The following is a 19,387-nucleotide window of genomic DNA, read 5'->3' as shown; positions in this document are numbered from 1 at the left end:
TGCAAATCGCGAGACGAATCTAATGATGCTAATTAATCCATGTTTAATTAATAATTAGCGGATAGTTACTGTAGCATCATTGCTGCAAACATAGATTAAGTAGGCTCATTAGATTCGTCTCGCGATTTACAGCCCAACCATGCAAAAAGTTTTGTAAATAGACTTTATTTAGTACTTCAAATTAGCAAGATTCATTTTCACTTTAATGTGTTTACGGTTTTTTTGTGTTTACATGTAAAGAACTAAACATGGCCTTAGTTCATTTTGCAAAATAATTTTGCAAAGGAATCTTGGTTATTTGAAGTACTAAATGAAGTCTATTTGCAAAACTTTTTGCATAGATGAGTTGTAAATCGCGAGACGAATCTAATGATGCTAATTAATCCATGATTAATTAATAATTAGCGGATGGTTACTGTAGTATCACTGTTGCAAATCATGAATTAAGTAGACTCATTAGAATCGTCTCGCGATTTACAGCCCATCCATGCAAAAAGTTTTGTAAATAGACTTCATTTAGTACTTCAAATTAGTAAGATTCTTTTTCACTTTAATGCGTTTACGGCTTTGCGTTTACATGTAATGTAAAGAACTGAACAACGCCTTAACACTGTATTCTCTCTCTAGCACGTGTTGCACAGCAGACGTGGCAGGGACATTGATGATTTGATTCTCTCGTGGCCTTTCCTGGGAGGATGATTCACATGTTGACCAAGTAGTGATGAGAGAGAGGGTAGTTTAGGGTTTTCCTTTTTCTCGAGTAAACAAAGATGATAATTTCATGGCTCGTCCGCAACGGCGAGCGATTTGGCCGCGAGTTGATTTGTTTAATCGATAAACAGTTGACGCACAGTGGCCACTAGCGAGGAGTTCGTCGCCGATCGATTTGAGCAACAGGAGAGCGCGCGCGGGCCCGGAGAGTAAATGCAGCCGGCGACGTCGCTAGCCGCTGGCGAGGACCGTTGCGGACGCCCTTAGCAGGCTGGACTCGGATTAAACTGAGCTTCAAAGCTCGAACTTGAGACAAAAGCTTGAGTATGGCATTTATTTGCAGAGGACTTCGTATGTGGCATTTGATTCTTGCGTTCGCCCTCTATGATTTTTTTTTCAGATGCATTGTTTTTTTTTTTTGAGAATCTGGTGTGGTCATTGGACCAACCTTAAAGTATGCTGGGCTATTCTACAATTTTTAGCGTATACAATAGGTGGCCAAAACTCTGCAAAGTGCACATGGAAATATACAGTCACTCAACAGACCAATAGTGAAAACAACTATTGCGTCTTGTCCGATCCGCTCAAGAAAATAAGGCTTGATTATTTGCAAGTCTCTTTTATGAACACAGTTACCTAGACTGAGAACTAGATAATTGTACCAGATGAGTTTCATTGTGATAAAACTCTTCTCACATCCCATGAAACTCTAGCTTTCTATCTCCTTACCATGTCAGCAAAAATAATAGTATTTAATGTCATAAAACTCTCCATTCTCATTGAGACCGACCTTATTACCACACAAATTGCTTTCCGGTACAAAATGGTTAGGCCGGTCGGAACACTGAAGAAAATGTGACAGTGACAGGGAGTGGATACAAATCAAGGATAGTGGGACATGTTTACATTTACTCTATTCTATATTTTATTGGTTGCGGCTGGTGGTTGGTGCTGGTTTATTGTGAGAGAAAATTATTATTGGTTGACTGATGGCTGGTGCTGATTTGGTGTGAGAGAAAAATACTATTGACTGATCGGAGAAGCAGTCATCAAACAATTTGAATTACTGTCAAGCACTTGTAAATCGAAACAGCAGCGAGCTAGTACCATAAAAGGCTTTTGCCGACATGTTTTCAAAGAAAAAGGCAAAAAGGCAATGTGTTTAGTGAGAAGTAAATACTGCCTGACGATACATCTGCTATCATCTCTTAATGGTGACATTAATTTCAACGTCACTGATTGGAACCTGCAGCTCCACAATCATAAAGCTGGTTCATGCTTCATCTCTGAAACGGGGCACTGGCTGTTGCACCTTGTGGAGTTGTGGAGTTGTGGTTGACATGGCTGCTTCTTGCTCCTGTACATGATGATAGAGGCAGAACGGCGTGGGAGCACACCATGTGTGCGTGGCCACGCTGCCATCCGATCGCAGAAGCATATGGGAGAATCTAGCAGACGAGCCCAATAATTTGTCCAGTCCAAGAGAGTAGGCACTGGATGAGCAGCTAGCCGGTGCTCTACTACCGATCTGTACTGCTAGTACGCATTACTCAGCTCTGAAGTACTAGTATCTAATATTTTTCTTCTATTCGTTTAAAAAAGGTGTCTAGTGTTTTTCTTCTTGTTTTCTTTTTGTCTATGACAAAAAAAAAATCTAGAAATCTCTGCTGATATTACTAGTTAAGCTCGCAGCTTTCGTTCCATAAGAAGTCCAATCAGTGCATAGAAAAGGGAACATATCAGATGCAAACCAAACCTACAAACTATGAAAACTTCAATCTGGACCATCAGATCAACATCCAAGGGGAGGAGCGCAAAGAGATGGGAGGGGGGATTTGCAAAAGTGTGATTACCCAATCGAAGGGCGGGTCCAGATTGTAAAATTATCCAATCTACCCCTAAAAAAATATCTAATCTTCCATACTCCTTGGATGTTGATCCAATGATTCAGATTGGAGTTTTCATAGTTTGCACGGAGAGGTTGTTTTGCACCTGATACGTTCTCCACAGAATCATGCGACGCACCCAGCTAAACGACTCGCAGGAGCTACTAGTCACTAGTCAGCTAGGCCGCCAAACCAAAAACGAAGCAGCCCCTCCAATATCCATGCCTCCTAACAAGTGACTAGTAGGGTGCACGTGTGGCACGCACATGTTCGAAGAGTGATGTTGCAAAAAAAATGATCAAATTAAATTTTAGGGGCCACGAGCAACGAAAACTCAGTTTTGGTGAAAACGTATATATTTTCGTGGCGACGTGGTCTCGATTATGGGCCTAATAAAAAATCGTGATTTCAATATATGGAAATGAAAACCTAATGAACAATCGTGATTTTAGAAATTCTGAAGGACGGACAAATTATCTATATCAACTTGTCGATGCAATGTTTACATGCTTCTTAGTTGGATGTACAGCAAGTCTGTACAATATCCGAAATATGCATGCCTCAACTGCTCCGCCAAATAACATGAGAATCAACTCAAATGATGAAGGAGATTCACCACTTGTCATCAGGATTTGACGTCTATCTCCGATCCCAATAATGATTGTACGATGTGTCCATCTCCACTGTCATGGCACCATGAAAGCATGTCAAGAAAAACCAATAGCATTGATACTTCAAAGAAAACAGTATATATCAAGTAAAATTCCTGTATTCAAGTATGAGTGGTTCTACTTTTCAAGTATGTAAAATGTCTCTGAAAACAATATTTTTGGTACTTCTACCGGTGGGATCCACGTCTTTGTTAGGTTTGGCCAACATCCATGTAGTTGAACGTGAAACACCTCTTGATAAGGCAACATATAACTATTCATGAGAGAAAACAGGCTCTGGAAGATAGATCCCAACATTCGGTATAGTTTAACCCTGAGCTTTATTGTCATTGGAAAACTGAGTCTTATTGGAATCCTTGGTATAAAAACTCGATTTCCAGCATACTGTCCATTTACAATTTCACAATCAATTGCATTGTCCTCAAAAGCCTTCACTATAAGTCGAGTTCCATTGCACAGTCCATTATGAGGATCCAAATTTTGAAGGAGTATGACATGACAGTTCTTCTTAATCTTAAGCTCATGCGGAGGAAGTCCATTTGGAGTAATTGAGTTAAAAAAATCAAGAGGATAGTTATTAGTTGAATCATTATCTACGGAATTATGACTGTAGTAAATCTTTTCATTTCCAGGAAACTTTCCAATCATCCTAGCGTTGAGATTATCAACATGCTCATTTCTTGTTGATAGGATAGCACGCTCGCGCATGTAACTGACGGAGATATAGTTCGCAGCTAGATCAGGAAACACATAATCAATGAGAGTGTCAATTGATTGCTCATTAGTATACTCAAGCATAATGTCATCCGGCAATTGCACATAATTATTTTGAAAGGTCTTTTCTATTCCCTCACCAATTCTTTATAGAAATTCCGAGAACCATACATCATTCTGGGCTCTCATGTTCTACTTCAACTGTATTATCTTGATATCATCTCATATCTATGATCGAAGTAAAGTGGCGTCACAAATTTGTGCTCTAGTACCTCTAGCAACAACAGGAAGAACTTGTCTAAAATCCCCACCAAACACTATTACTTTACCCCCAAATGATAAATCACATTCTGTAATATCTTGTAAAGATTTATCAAGTGTCTCTACTGCCTGTCTTCGTGTCATGGCAACCTCATCCCATATAATCAGATATGCCTCATGCAAGAGTGCTGCAGTACCACTTTGTTTGGTAAAGTTGCACATAGAATTATCCTCAATTTTTATGGGAATTTTGAACCTCGAATGAGCTGTACGACCACCAGGCATGATGGATGCTGCAATTCCAGATGTAGCCGTAGCTATTGCGATGCGATCCATGGATCGAATTCTGGTCAAAAGGGCCCTATAAAGATATGTCTTTCCGGTACCATCAGGACCATCTACAAAAAAAACTTTCCCTTTATTGTTGATAACATGATCCAAAATTTCATCAAAACCTTCCATTTGCTCAGCATTAAGCGACTCAGATAATCTTAAGTCTTCATTAGAAACGACAATTTTCTTCTCCTCAGTTAGTTTCCTATAATAGTCTCTGCTCATATCATCTGTTCAAGTAAAATTTTAAATATCAGTCAAAGTTCAGTTCAAAATGAATTTAATAGTATAAATAATGTTAATGAGAATGGAAGGCATGAAACAAAATATGTAAATTATCTTACCAGATTGATGTAGGATTGGCAGACCATAATTTCTAATGTCTTTACCCATCAATGAAACAATATCAGCAATGTCTCGAAGCATAAACTGCTGAACATTTGAAGAATTTCCATGACATAACGGTAGTCCTCAGCCATTAAATCAAAATGCTTTTTACAAAGGGCACGGATGTTCGTGTACTCGCAAAAAACCATAATAGTGGCAAACATTCTTCTAAGAGCTTATGGCATCTGAAAAGTTACTGCTTCGTTAAGTGCGGCATCAAGTGAGCTATCTGATTCAACAAGTCCAAGTTTCTCACATGATCACATCATTATCTAAATGTAGGACTGACCACACCACAGACTGTTCTGATTGATGTGAATGATGTTGGACCTCGAACATGGTTTAGAAGCACACGAAGATAAAACCTTTCGCCTTCAGATGGGTATGCATACACCAACCTTTCAATCTGGAACCTTCTCTTTCTAGGTTTCCAAATTTTTTTGGACTTGTTCCATGTATAATGTTCTGAAAATTCCCTGTATAAGTATCTCTAGCATTTGGATCTTCGATATTCATTCTAAAAAACTCTGTAAGCATTGATCTCTGGTTCCTAACGCGCTCTAGCACATCCTCAAGGTTGTCGTGATCATTGAATGGAACCATGTGCATCCCAGGAAGATCAACTTGCATTTGAAGCACAGGGGGATTCAGGGAATATAATGAGAATCTATAGAGTCGATATACAGCTTCAATAGATGTAATACATCGTGCCTTGCTGTACTGTTTAATTTCATTGATCTCTATCTCTTCATTCTGATTATGATTCCCAACTGCAAATGGTGCACAATCAGTGCCCTTGTATACATATTTATAGAGATACTTGCAGCACTTGATACTAGTGCAAACTTCAATATTGATGTGGCAGTTATATCTCATCAGGAGTGTTGGATTCTATGGTACAACTCATCTATTATCCAGCCATTTCTTACGCACAAAAACCTTGTGACCATCATTCCTTCTTCTATATATAGAGTATGCATCCTTTCCTTGATCTATGGTCTTTAGGATACTTGAAACGGCATCCACCATCTTGCATGCAAGCACAATTTTTTATTAAGAACTCCACAAGGACCATGCATCATGTGTTTACAGACAAGTTCATGGAGCAGAGGGTATTTTTTTCATCGGGAAGTTCTACTGAAATATATTTATCAAAATCATCAGGCCCATTAAGCTTTGAACTGCTCTCCATCACAAGCAAGAAATGTTCATGCGGCAAACCTCTTTTCTGAAACTCAGTAACGTGTGCCCAGACTGCCACCTTTCCAAAGTGACCCTTCTTAATGAGAAAGTCATGAAGATCAATCAGTTTGGCATGGTAAACCCTTGCCACAATATCTGGTCTATCTTGAGGTGTCTGCCCCGGCAACAAAAGTTCAGTTATCTCCGGCCAATAAGGGTTGCAAGTCATAGTTACAAAGTAATCCAGCCTTCCATATCTAGCAACTAATGACATTGCATCTATGAACCTGCATTGCACATCTCTATCACTTTCGGGAAAATTCTTAGACAAAACAACCAATTTACCAGCCTTCAAACCCATGTGTTCACCGGCAGCAAGGGTGTCCATTATACCCTGTCAATGAAAATAAAACCCACTTGAATCCAACAGCACATAAACAAAAAACGTGTTAAATGATGCTAATATATTTAAATGTACCTGATAAAGGTCTGCCCTAATAATCTTCTGGTGTTCTGAATTGGAGTACCAATCTAGTCGCATACTTTCTATTTTGAAATACATATCCACTATCTATTGTTGGAAAAGCCTTCCACCATAAAACAATATATTAAAAACACCATTGCGGATCTGCATAATATAGCATTAATACTCTCTGCGCTGACATGCAAACGTGAACCCCCACCATCTATTTTTTAGAACATGAACAATAATAAATAATTAATCATTATAGTTAATCAAAATAAAAAATTCAAAAAATTTATGTTAATATATGGTTTGTCTCCTTCACCGTCTTCATCCATGTTGTCGTCATAGTCGCCTTCGTCTTCACAAAGATCATGACCTGCAAATTTAGGAGTTTATAATAAGAGTCATGTCGATGTTTAAAGTCCATCAAATATGATTAAAACCAATGAAAAGCAACTAAAGGTGTAGTCTTGTGGGCTTATTACAACCTGACTGTATCATCTTATTGATTGCTTGTACATGCTTTTGTTTAACACCCGATTTGTTTGTCGCTTGAGAACTCACTATATGACCATCTGTTTAGTATAGATATAAATATCCATTACCATATACTGAAAGAAAAATATAAAATAATTTAACCAATAATTAATAGGTGAGGAGGACATGTAGATGTCTGTCGGTACCCTGCAGCTGGGGTACCCACTCCTACTATGCCAAGACTCGCATAGTTATCCGTAACTACGCCCTAAGGAGCTGAGCAGCCGGACCCCTAGGGTCCGACTCCATCTCACCGGACCAACGGTCCCGGACCCGCTTTCCGCTCGGGGACGGGTCCGGTGTCACCACATGTCCCAGAGGTGGAAATGCTAAGCACCTGTGACCAAGGACTCGAACTCCCACAGATGGGTCCGGGACCTCCACGTGCCTATCCGGACCCCCGTGAGCTCTCGGCTCATCTAGCTGCTCGGGAGGGGTCCGGAGCCGCGACGTGTCACGCAGACGCGGGCGCGGGCGCAAGCCTTCCGCTGGAAGCTCCCTCACCCACACGCATTAAGTGCGAGTGGTTGAGGCGGGCTCTGCTGCATCTGGGCACGGGGCAGCTTTTGTCAGTCCACACTATGGATCGCCAGTTACCGAGGCGGCTCGTCAGTTACCAAGGCAAGCATTAAAGACTCAGCGCCTCGCGGATGGGCAACGAGTCATGATGACCAGCTACTAACTGGAGCAACAGTGCACGCTGCTACAGCGGACTGAGTCAGTAGTTCGGCGCTTCATCATGACCTCAACGCGCGGCTCCAGAGGCTAGACTCACTCCGACAGGACAGCTCAAGACCATCCCTGGTCAGAAGCTATGCACGAAAGCCGACGACAAGATCTCCGGATCTGAGGCATTGAAGGCCAAAGTGTAGTTTATAATACATCGCCGGGTCCACATGTCGGGGGCCCGCTCAGTGTACGTGCTCCCCTTAGACATATAAAAGGGAGAGCACGCCCGCTAGAACACATATACACACAGATCCTCAGACTCTCTCGAGACTCAGCTGGAGAGCGCAAGCAATATAACACACAGTGGACGTAGAGTATTACGCTCCGGCGGCCCGAACCACTCTAAACCAGTTGTGTTCATCGTGTTCTTCCTCTGAGATTGGGCTAATCCTAGCTAACCCCCGAGTACTCACCCTCTGGGTTTATGCGGGTGCACTACGCCACCCGGCTGTGGGTTTGCACACCACGACATTTGGCGCGCCAGGTAGGGGCGCTTTAGCTAGTTTAAGCTCATCTCTTGTCCATCTCCATGGCTCGGGTGGTTGAGCACTCCCACCACGACGACGACGTGGAGATGACGGAGGGTGTGGCGTCATCCGCGCCACACGCCTCTCGCCTTCCTGCGCCAGGGGCAACCGTGCCCGTGGAGCAGCCACCGTCGACAGCGGCGCGCGCTGCACGTCGGCAAGAGTCAGGGCGCCCGTCAAGGGCCCCTCACAAGCTGCGAGCGGCGGAGCGACAAATCCCATCTCGCAGCATACCTCACTCATGTGAGGAAGCCCACTCCGGCGGAAAGCCGACTCCGGTCGCACCAAGCCTACTCTGGCGGAAAGCCGACTCCAGTCGCACCAAGCCTACTCTGGCGGAAAGCCGACTCCAGTCGCACCAAGCCCGCTCCGGCGGAAATTCGACTCCGGTCGCACCAAGCCCGCTTCGGCGGAAAGCCCACTCCGGTCGCACTAAGCCGACTCTGGTGGCTCTCTCCGGCAGAAAGCCGACTCCGGTGGCTCTCTCCGGCAGAAAGCCGACTCCGGTCGCACCCCCGACTCTACATCTCTGTAAGTCCTAACCTTAGAGGCCCAGCAGGGAATAAAACATTTTCTTTTGTAACTAGGTAGTACTTCCGTGTGGACCAGTCCGGTGAGCCTCCCCCGTGGAGGGGTCCGGACCTCTACGAACCAGGTTCAGGGAAGCGTACTCACCCTCCGGGGAGGTCCGGAGCCGTGTAGCCGCTTAGCCTGGTTCCGTACCCTAAGCCTGCATGCTCTACCTCCGTAGGGCGAGTACCGTAGTACCTAAGACTGGGGGCCCGGAGGTCCGGATAGCTCCGGCCTCATAAACCCGTGTTATGGCTTACATCGCATACCTCATGTACATCTAGTTATAAAGGAAAAGTTTATTCTCCACGTTATAAAAGCTCTAGGACAACCACACCGTCATCTCCACGTTAATTGTGGTTTTTTGTGGTTGTACTGGAGCTTTTGTTTATATGTTAATTGCTACATCTTGATTATTTTCATATGACATGTTTTATTCCAACAAAATAGAGCACTGAAAAACATGTTTTTGCATAACAATTGCTAATGTAACTTGGTATTTATCAATGCTATGGTCAACATAAGGTGGTGTCCAAAATTGACATGCATACGAGTTTGAACATGTTATGAGGTATTCAAATCTCAAAGTTTGGACTTGAATTACAAGAAACTATGTGAGAGATGTATTTTTCGGTGAACAATGTATGGTCCAACTTTACCAAAACTATATAAGTTTTTTATGGAAAGTTTATACATCCATAAAATGATTCTACGACAATTTACAGAATTTTTGGAGAAGTTGATCGCTTACCACCGCGATAGCCCCCTCCCTCCATTGATGCCAGAAGATGAGTACGGTCGACGACCGCTCAATGGGCTCCAGGCCGTGGCAGCTCCTCTGTGTAGCTAGGGCTTGGCGCCGTGCCCCAGTCGCCCGCCTCCTTGCTTCACCTCGCCGGGATCAGGCGGACTGTGCGATGTTCTGCATGATGATCCAGGCGGCAGCAAGACCGGAGCGAATCTGCTGACGAGGTCCGGGTTTTGGAGCGCCGGGAGGTGCAGCGCAACGGCGATGGGCCGCGCTGTCCCCTGCATTGTCGCCGCCAAGGGGGTTCCGTGTGCTCGTTCGGCGCCGCGGACGGGACGCCGAGCAGAGGCCGCCACAGAGAGAGAAGGGGGCGGGATAGGCGAGCGTGGCCGCGTGGTCGTCGGACGCGTGGGCGAGCGCGGCCGCGTCGTCGGCGTGATGGACCAGGCGGCCGCGCCCGGGACGCCGAGCGGAGGCCGAACGACGAGGAAATGCGGCGGGACACGCGAGCGCGGCAGCGTCGTCGGCGTGATGGACCAGGCGGCCGCGCCCGGGACGCTGAGCGGAGGCCGAACGACGAGGGAATGCGGCGGGACACGCGAGCGCGGCAGCGTCGTCGTCGCGGTGGACCAGGCGGCCGCGGCCAGGACGCCGAGCGGACGACGAACGGCGAGGGAATGCGTCGGGACGGGCGAGCGCGGCCGCGTGGTCGTCGTGATGGACCAGGCGCAGTTCACGTTCGGGGCCTGGCGTAGCCCACGATCAGAGGGAAAGCCGCGTGATGGACCAAACGGAGTTGACGTTATACAAACAAGGAAACAAAAGTACCCTGCCTAACGGAATTGACGCTACAATCAAGGAAACAAATGTAACCTGCCTAAACCTGAATAAAGTGGGTATGGGTGGGCGGGTAAGCTGGCGCCTGGTGACAAAATAATTTTGTTAGGGGCAGATTTATTTTGCATCTTTTAATTTTTATAGGTCAACCATGAGTCCTCAAGATTGGAGGCCTGACAGATGGGGACGCCGTGAGAGATACAACCATATTAATTTTGGTGAAAAACGCTTTCAATTGTTTTGGGACTAGACAAGGCAACCAAAAGCACACATGAGAGGAGAGGGCCACGGCCTGTCAGCTACACACACAGTCACAGTCAGACACACGCCCCCTTTGCAAGTCGTCCAGCTACTCCACGCGGATGCCGGCCGCGGCCGGATGGGTTTGGTTCTCAACTCCCGGTCGATCGCTTTCGCCACCATCTCAATCAAGTTCACGAGAGATCATTCAGCGCGGCACCGTTAGAGTAGCAGCAGCCTGCCGGTCGAGCTGCCGACGTGCCAACCAAACCAACCAACCAGATCGCTAATTCGCTGGACCAGGGCACACCGTCGGCCGCATCCGCACGGACCTCTTTTCGCGATGCCCGGGGCTGTACGGGCGCGGCGCCGCCGGAGAACAAGGAACCGGCCGCGGCTGCCTTCTGCGCATCAATGTCGCCGCCGCTGCGCTCAGGCTGGGAACGCACGGACGGGGTCACGGGGCCAGGGAGGACGGGGCGGGCAGGATCCGGCGAGCAGCCGAGCGCTGGGGCCTGGCCGCCTGGTCGCCTGTGGTCTGGGGACCATGCCGGATGGCCGACGGCGGGGTGTCCTCTTGCTGGTGCCCCGTGCCATCCCTGCGGCCCTGCGCCCCCCCTATCTACCAGGCTGCCTGTGGCGGCTGCGGCCTGCAGGTGCGGCACCAGGGCAGCAGCGCTCCGTGCCTCATCGCACCAGGCAATCCCCGTAGTTTCGCAACAGCAGCAAAGGCCTAGCTCCCGTGCATCTTCTCATGGCGCGTGAGCACTCTGATACCCACTGCCTTCACCTGCTCCTCAAAAAAAAAAAAAGGTACAGTAGGGTGCGTTGCCGCGAGTTAAGGAGCCGAGCTGTACGAGAAGGATCCGTTGCCTGACGCAGCGCGCCGGCGGCCGCGAACTTGAAAGTTTGAAGTTTGGATTCCTCCGGCTTATTACGCGGTCAGGTTTTCTACGGATCAGGTCATCAATCGGCACTGTTGCGGATTCAATGGATGCAGGAATTCCCGTGTCTATTTATCGCGCGCTACTGCATGCAGAGCTGTCGCAGAAGCTCTTGTTCATCTTCTACCTCCAGTCACGAGAGAGAGGAGCGCCCACCGGCGAGCTAGGGGAAGGGGGAGGGGTACGGGGTGGCCGGCGAGTGGTGGGAGGTGGGCGGGGCGGCCGCCGGCGAGGACGCCGGCGGTCGGGGTGGTGGCGGGAGGCGGCAGAACTTATGATTCTGGATTGCTGAGGATGGGGGGCTCCATGGCCACCGGATCTAGAGGAGGGCCCGGCGGAGGGCGCGGCGGCGCGGGAGCGCCGCCGGCCGGCCGAGGCCGGAGAACCGGTGGGCGGTGGGCGGCGGCGGGGGCGAGGAAAAACCCACGCGTGGCGGCTGGGTGGCGCGGCGGCGAGTTTGATTAGCGTGGCGGCGGAGGCGCCTGGGGGTGGAAGTAGGTGGGGAAGCAGGGAGAGAGACAGGCGGCAGAGGAAGAAGAAAAATACCTGTGATTGATTGAATCGCGTCTAGTCGCAGAAAGCACCCGGAATTCCGCCCAACGTTTCGCCGCGGCTGCCTTCCTCCCGCCGCCGCCCGTCGTTGGCAGCGGCGGTGGCTGTTTCCCATGCGCATCCAGTCCATGGGCCTCAAACGACTGCAGCCGGGTGCTGGACCTGGCTAGGCCTCACGGGCTCGCTGATCCGCCATGGATATCACAGATGGGCTCAAAAGTCCATGGAAACGAGTAGATGATGGGCTGGCTTTACCATACCGGACCAGGGGTAATTCATCCGGTCCACTCCCGCCAAACAGAAAAATGGCGCATTCTCCTTGAACAAACCATATTCTCGAAAAAAGAAACTCCTTGAACAAATCATATTCACAAAAAAAAAGAAAAAAACTCCTTGAACAAAGCACACTACGCTACAAACATTTGGAACCTTTGAGAGCCATGATTAGGGAACCCAAGGTGGATTAGGAATCGCCTCGAACAGCAAAAGCTCGCGCCTCGCCTCGGAATGCGCGCGAAAAGGGGTCGCCACATTCGAGGACTCTGCTGCGCTCGCTACGGCTCCGTCTGGGAGGTTGCTTCTGCTCGTCCATACGTGGCTACCCTATGGTTCATTAGCCTAAAGCCAATGATTAATAATCTTAACCTAACATTCTCCAATCCTCTTCCTCAAAAACATTCTCCAATCCTCGCGTGCTCGTCGCCTGCTCGCCTCGCGTTTTCGAAATCTCTTGGTGCCTGCGTCTCGTGGGCCGCGGGATTTGTCAGCTTCCGCGCGAGCAAATCCAGATCCCCTTTTCGCGATTGGTTCGATGTGCTGTATCGTATTTGAATAGTTTTTTAAAAAAAATATAACAATTAATCTTTGAATTACCAGCTCCAATTTCGAATACAAAATCCGTTTACTCGATCGATTTTTTGGTAGGTTCTTGTTAAGCTCCCGCGCCAAATTTCGTAGGATTCACGAAAGGAATTTTGCAGGAGCGTTGAAAAATGCTACGCACGACAAAAATTTTGGCTCGTTGCGTCGGCGATAGAATAAAACTAAAAGCAGTCTCGAAGGTTTTCCACGTGGGAGGGTGCGACTTCCAACAACCTCGGGAGATCCTTGGCCGTTGGAGCGGTGACGGACGGTGGATGGACGCGGATACTGCCACGTCAACGGGGCCAAGGGAGCCTCCCGCCACGCGGCGGACCTTTTCCCGTGCTCCTGCGGCCCGCCTTGCTTTTCTTCTGGCGGAGCCCACGGGCCACGGCCACGGGTGGGGTGACTCGGCGCCGGCCGCACCTGCCGGCACGGCGGCACGTGCAACAGATGCACACCACCCGCGTTTCAGGCGGAAACCCCAAGAATGACACTCATTTGTACTGGCGATCAGTTTGATAGAGTTTGTTTAGTTCGCGCGAATTTTTAAAATTTGATAATGTAAAATTTTGTTATTATTTATCAATTAATGTTCAATTATGAACTAATTAGGTTTAAAAAATTTGTCTCGTCGTTTACAGTTAAACTATGTAATGAATTATTTTTTTAATTATATTTAATGCTTCATGCATATGTTCAAAAATTCGATGGGATGAGTACTCCCTCTATATAGGAAATAGATGACGTTTAGGACAGCGGCACGGTCTTCAAAGCATAATTTTGACTGCTTATTTTTATAAAATTATTTGTTGAAAAGTGATATATGTATATTTTTATAAAAGTGTTTTTTAAGACAAATCTATTCATATAATTTTTACTTTTTCAAACTCAATAATTTAAAATTTTTTCATGATTTATATTTTCAATGTTTGACTCAAATCTTATCCAAAACAACTCTAAATCCTATATGAATATGATGGGAGAGTGATGTCTAGCGGCGGAGAGTGATGTCTACCAGTCAAACACGGCGGACAGATCTTCTGACATGGTAATCCGTCCAGTCAAATAGAGATTACCGTGCTTCGTCGCACTGCATACTGCATTGGCCATTGGGGTACCTTACCTGAACATGTTCTGAAGAATTAGTATGACACATTGTCCTTTTCAAACCCATTTACATTTTTACCAAGAAAAGTGTGATGTCAACTGTTAAGATAGAGAGAGGTATGTGTAAGGTGGAGGCTTTTAGCACCTGAAAGAGATCCGGCTGAGCAAATTTTTCTCCGGAACTACGCCCCGAGACCGGATGAGTTTGTACCGACAGGTCACCTAACGAAACAATCGCATCACGCTTGAGTAGCCGCTTTTAATCATACGGGCTTCCATGAACAAATTTTAGATTTTCCTTGAAGCGTAGGGTTCTCCAAATGCATGATCAACAAAAAAGGGAATGTAGTTGCATGACTTCTCAAACCCACGAATTACTTAGGTTAAGTGTCTGCAAGTTTCATAGGTAAATGAGTTTTAGCGTCTTATACATTCACATATTCGTGAACGGCGGAGAGAAAGGAGAGGATCAGAGGAACAGCTTGCCAAGAAAAGAAATTGAAAACATGATGTCAAATCTCATGTTGTGACTCACCCAAACATTAGGTAAGAGCTAATCCTATCATATGGAATCCATTTAGGCAATCATAGGATTTTTATTACTCTATTTGTTTTTTGTCTTCAACATTCCTTTGTTCCAAAGGAACCCTGAGCTTGCTGGCAGTGAATTCCAACCAATTTGGGCCCAATAACTGATACATCAAAGACGCTGACAATCTAGAACGAGGACCATTGACTGCATCCATTTCCTACAAATGGACCGTGCCGTCTTAATTATTCAAAAAATGGACGCAAATGCGATCTCAAACTGCAGGAGCCACAAATTTCCATGGCAGCGATGCAATAACCATCAAACGCCGAGGCTAATCTCCATCGCCCACTAAACAATTTAATTTCCAGGCGTTCAAACACGGGGTTGGTGGGTGCACCTGGTAAGAAGGCCACCATTCTTTTTTATCCAAATAGAAAAATCACTTGTTGACTCGGAGCCCACGACCCTCTTCCGTTTAGAATTCTCCATCCCACATTGGCACCTCGAGTATTCTAACCATTGGCCACCCATGATTGGATCTCTGCATGTGTTGTTGTGTTAGTCTTGCTGCTAATCGATGGTCTAATTGCCATCCACCCGGTGCTGCTTCTTGTACGAATTGCACACTGCCCGGTGTCAGTTCAAGAACCGAGGAGGAAGGCACCGAGCTTCTCACTTCTGACAGCCGTATCATCAGGCAAGCTTCTGACTACTTTCTTCCTTCTCTCCTATTTCTGTTTTTGTTTAGTTCAGATGATTTCAGAATCTCAGTTGCTTCTTAGCTAGAAGATGCAGAGTTTGTGATCATGTAGAGGCCTGATTTTTAACAAGCTTGTCCTCTGTTTCAGATACTTTTGGAAATTGGGGCGAGGGAGCTAACAGGAAGGGGATCAGAGATGGGGTGCATCTCTTCCAAGGTCCTGGCGAAATCAGCGAGCTTCCAGGAGAAGGGGAGCCTGGGCCACAGCTTCCAGAGGAGCAACGTGATCGAGGAGATCATCCTGTCCAGCTCCAAGAGCAACGGCGACCAGTTCGTGGCTCTCCTCTGCGCGTCCAACTCGACGGGTAGGAAGGCCAATGAGCCGGAGCAGAGCCCGGCGGCGGGGGCGGCGGCCAGCGAGCCGGCTGCCAAGATCGAGACGATCAACGTGTCCGAACTGCTCGCCGGCCTGGAGGAGGAGAACGCCGAGGAGCAGGGCGATCGTGAGGACGGCGACAGGCCACCGGCTCGGTGCGTTACGGATGGCAGCGGCGCCGGGAGGGCGAGGAGCTTCCGGACGGTGGAAGACTTCGACGCGCTGGTGAAGCAGGGCGGCGAGTCGGAGCGCGCGGCGGCCGAGCGAGAGGAGCCGAGAACCGCGGCGGCAGCGACGGCCGAGACCCCGGAGAGCAGCAGCGGCGGGTCCCGGCGAGACGACCCCGAGGGTCCGGGCGAAGAGGCAGAGGCCGCCGGCGCGAGGAGGAGAGCGAGGGCGCGGCAGCTGGGCGACCTGAAGGTGCCGGCGGCGTTCGACTTCTCCAAGTCCGGCAGCCTGCGGGACTGGCTGCGCCAGAGCGGGCAGACCTTCTCGCTGGGCTCCTACATCACGCCCAAGTTCGGAGCGGCGCCGGCGGCACCCGCCGAGCACGGAGGAGGCGGGAATGCCGGCGACGAGCCGCCACCGCCGCCGCCGCAGCTGCAGCAGCATCAGGAACACGCGCTGTTCGACCCGGAGCTGGTCGCGCAGTTCGAGCGCCCCATGGAGCAGCTGTTCGAGGACGAGGGCCGCGTCGTCGACGAGATTCTGGGGGCGCTGGAGCTGGAAGCCGGGGAGAAGGACGGCACGGCGGCGGCGTTCGGGTCAGTGAACAACGATCAGCCGGCGCCCGTCGTTGCTGCGTAGCTGGTCTAGCCGGTGACGCGTGAGCTGTTGTCAGAGGTTTTTGGGTTCTTCGGATAATCGGATGCATAGTCACAAAGTTCCTGTGTCGACCGGGTCGAAGAACGGGGTCGAGGGTCGAGGATCGTCATTTTATAAAATTGTGGTACGAATGAGATATATATCTATGGAACGATAAATTATTATGTGGGACGCGACCCTAATTCATCGGGGTCGATATCTTCAGGTCGATAAAGACAAAAAATATATATGTGCTACTAATGAAGAAACTAATCTGCACAAGCATATAAAGAACATATAAAAGAGTACATTTAGACCATGCTACACGTACTCAGCTCATTGTCTAACAAAAAACACACCAATCCACTGTCCTTAACCTCCTTATCCCAATTAAATCTGCTAGCAATGGGGCTGCGACCTCTTTCAAACCGGGACACGATCCAACCTTGAATGGGACACTGACTCTCTTCGACCCCGACCCTCGAATCGGAACGACGTTTCCGGGTTGAGGGACGAGGCATCGACCCCGAATCTTGTGACTATGATGCGACTGTGAAACTGTAATTACGAGGTGTACAGCACTGGCTTGACTAGTTCTTTTTTCCTAATTGTTTACATGTGAGCATTTGCTTTGTTGATTTGTTTAGAGTTAGTGAACTTGAGTCTTGCTTAGCAGCAAATGTGTGCAGAAGATGACATAACCGTTCATCAGCAATGCTTCATTTGTTGAAAAACAATCTGCCAGGCCTTCATGGAGAATAATAATAGTTCTTTGAGCAATTACCAACTCTCAACTCTCAAATCCCAAACTCTACTCAGACAAGTTGCTCATCTCACTGGTCTGGGTATATCACAAAAAAAAAAGGTTCCCTGATAAAAGTGGCAGCATCTGCACACACACACTGCACACATACCATAACTCCATTTGTTTATTGGTTAAATACACAACCGTTCATCAGCAAGGAATAAGGATGCGAGTAACAGCAGCTCGAGCTCAGAAGTTTTCTCAGCAGCGCGAGGCCTTGGCACGGCAAGGGCTGCTCGGCGGAACCTTGAACAGAGGGCGGCCGACGATGTAGGCCTTGTCCTCTTCCACGGCGCCGGAGGGTCCGCCGCCGCGGGCAACTGGCACCACCATGCATTCGATTTTTAGATCAACAGCACTTGACCAGGAGCCTCGTGTAGCAGGAAGAGATCGAAGAAAGGGGACTAAAGATATGTTGGAGTAATGGGCTTGACCCATTACTTCTAAAGCATTAAAAGAATTTAAAGCCCACTATTAATACTAGGGAATCAATGCTTAATTCCGTACCGGGAATTGAGGAGGATCTCAACCGACTTAAAAGGTGGACTTCGTGTACACCACTTGTGAAGCCGGTAACAGGAGGACGGTGAACCACGCGCGCGCGCGCTCGCTCGCCTCGCCGGGCCGTGGCGCGGCCGGACGGTGCGGTGCGACGCGATGTGCTGAGATGAGAAGGATGTTTTGCAGTAAAGAGTATTAAAACAGAGGGTTAATGTCGTCACTAATGACCGGACATTGAAGGCTCTTTACGACGTCCAGGTTCGTTGAACCTGAGGCACATTAACTGCCGCTCATCAAAGCCATTCATGACGTCCAGATTCGTTGAACCTGAGGCATATCGTGCCTATATAAACCAGCACTCTCTCCTCTCATCCTAACTCATCTCAAGACCTCTACCTTCTCCCTCAGCTGAGGCATATCGTGCCTATATAAACCAGCACCCTCTCCTCTCATCCTAACTCATCTCAAGACCTCTCCCTTCTCCCTCAGCTGCTTTCTGCCTTCCCCACCGCTAGCACTGCGCGCGGAAGGTCCTGCACGGGACGCGGGCAATTAGGTTTTTGGGGAGCGTCTTGACGCGACTGCTCGCTCCCTGAACGACTCCTTCGTCTACTTCCCGGCGTAACCGCTCGTGCGAACGACTACTTCGGTGCCTATATAAACCAGCACCCTCTCCTCTCATCCTAACTCATCTCAAGACCTCTCCCTTCTCCCTCAGCTGCTTTCTGCCTTCCCCACCGCTAGCACTGCGCGCGGAAGGTCCTGCACGGGACGCGGGCAATTAGGTTTTTGGGGAGCGTCTTGACGCGACTGCTCGCTCCCTGAACGACTCCTTCGTCTACTTCCCGGCGTAACCGCTCGTGCGAACGACTACTTCGTCTACTTCCCGGCGTAACCGTTCGTGGGACTGCACTGCGAACATCTTCCTGTATCGACATAGTTCGGCTACTTCGAGCAAGACCAGTCGAATAGCATGTCTATTCCAGCTGGTAACGACGCAACCGGTGCCTCCGGCACTAGTCCCGCCTTGGGGTACTTACTAAACCTACTCTGGTTTAATTCTTTGTTCATGCTTATTAGTGAGAATAACATGAACACATGCACATATCTTGTACACACATTATCACTCATCTATATCATAAAATTGATATTAATATTTGGAATTAAAATATACCGAAAATTGCCTAGATATCTAACAATCCAAAAACCTAAATTGTGTAAATAGCTTTTCGGTATCTAGCTTTGCTGCATCAATCAAACCACCACCTTTTGATGGTTCAAATTACAAACGTTGGCAAGAGCGGCTTATACTGTGGTTAACACTATCGAGAGTGATCTATGTGAAAGAGGGTAAGCCTGAACAATTCTCTCCAGAGGAAGAGAGTGCGTTCGATGAGGCTGAT

At 48.0% G+C, this 19,387-nt stretch overlaps 1 protein-coding gene across 3 annotated transcripts; it reads left to right on the top strand.

The window, feature by feature from the left end:
• The first annotated feature begins 15,121 nt into the window (after positions 1-15,121).
• On the top strand, positions 15,122-17,458 carry LOC120713687. 3 transcript variants are annotated; one of them, XM_039999634.1, is made up of 4 exons: positions 15,126-15,495; positions 15,647-15,775; positions 15,818-16,741; positions 17,222-17,458. In XM_039999634.1, exons 2-3 carry the CDS (start codon positions 15,695-15,697, stop codon positions 16,679-16,681), a joined length of 945 nt encoding a protein of 314 aa, XP_039855568.1. In that variant the 5' UTR covers positions 15,126-15,495; positions 15,647-15,694; the 3' UTR covers positions 16,682-16,741; positions 17,222-17,458. The 3 variants fall into 3 exon arrangements, with proteins under 3 accessions (XP_039855567.1, XP_039855566.1, XP_039855568.1); XM_039999633.1 differs by having other exon boundaries at positions 15,122-15,495; positions 15,647-16,746; positions 17,227-17,458; XM_039999632.1 differs by having other exon boundaries at positions 15,124-15,495; positions 15,647-16,741.
• The last annotated feature ends 1,929 nt before the right edge of the window (positions 17,459-19,387 follow it).

This window comes from Panicum virgatum, chromosome 6K (genome assembly GCF_016808335.1).
Source record: "Panicum virgatum strain AP13 chromosome 6K, P.virgatum_v5, whole genome shotgun sequence".
Taxonomy (NCBI): domain Eukaryota; kingdom Viridiplantae; phylum Streptophyta; class Magnoliopsida; order Poales; family Poaceae; genus Panicum; species Panicum virgatum.
Note: the sequence above shows the minus strand (reverse complement) of the source record. Positions and strands in the feature narration are given on the sequence as shown.

Bases quoted from the DNA above. Each gene is read 5' to 3' on its own strand.
- LOC120713687 (XM_039999633.1), top strand. From the start codon at position 15,695: ATGGGGTGCATCTCTTCCAAGGTCCTGGCGAAATCAGCGAGCTTCCAG.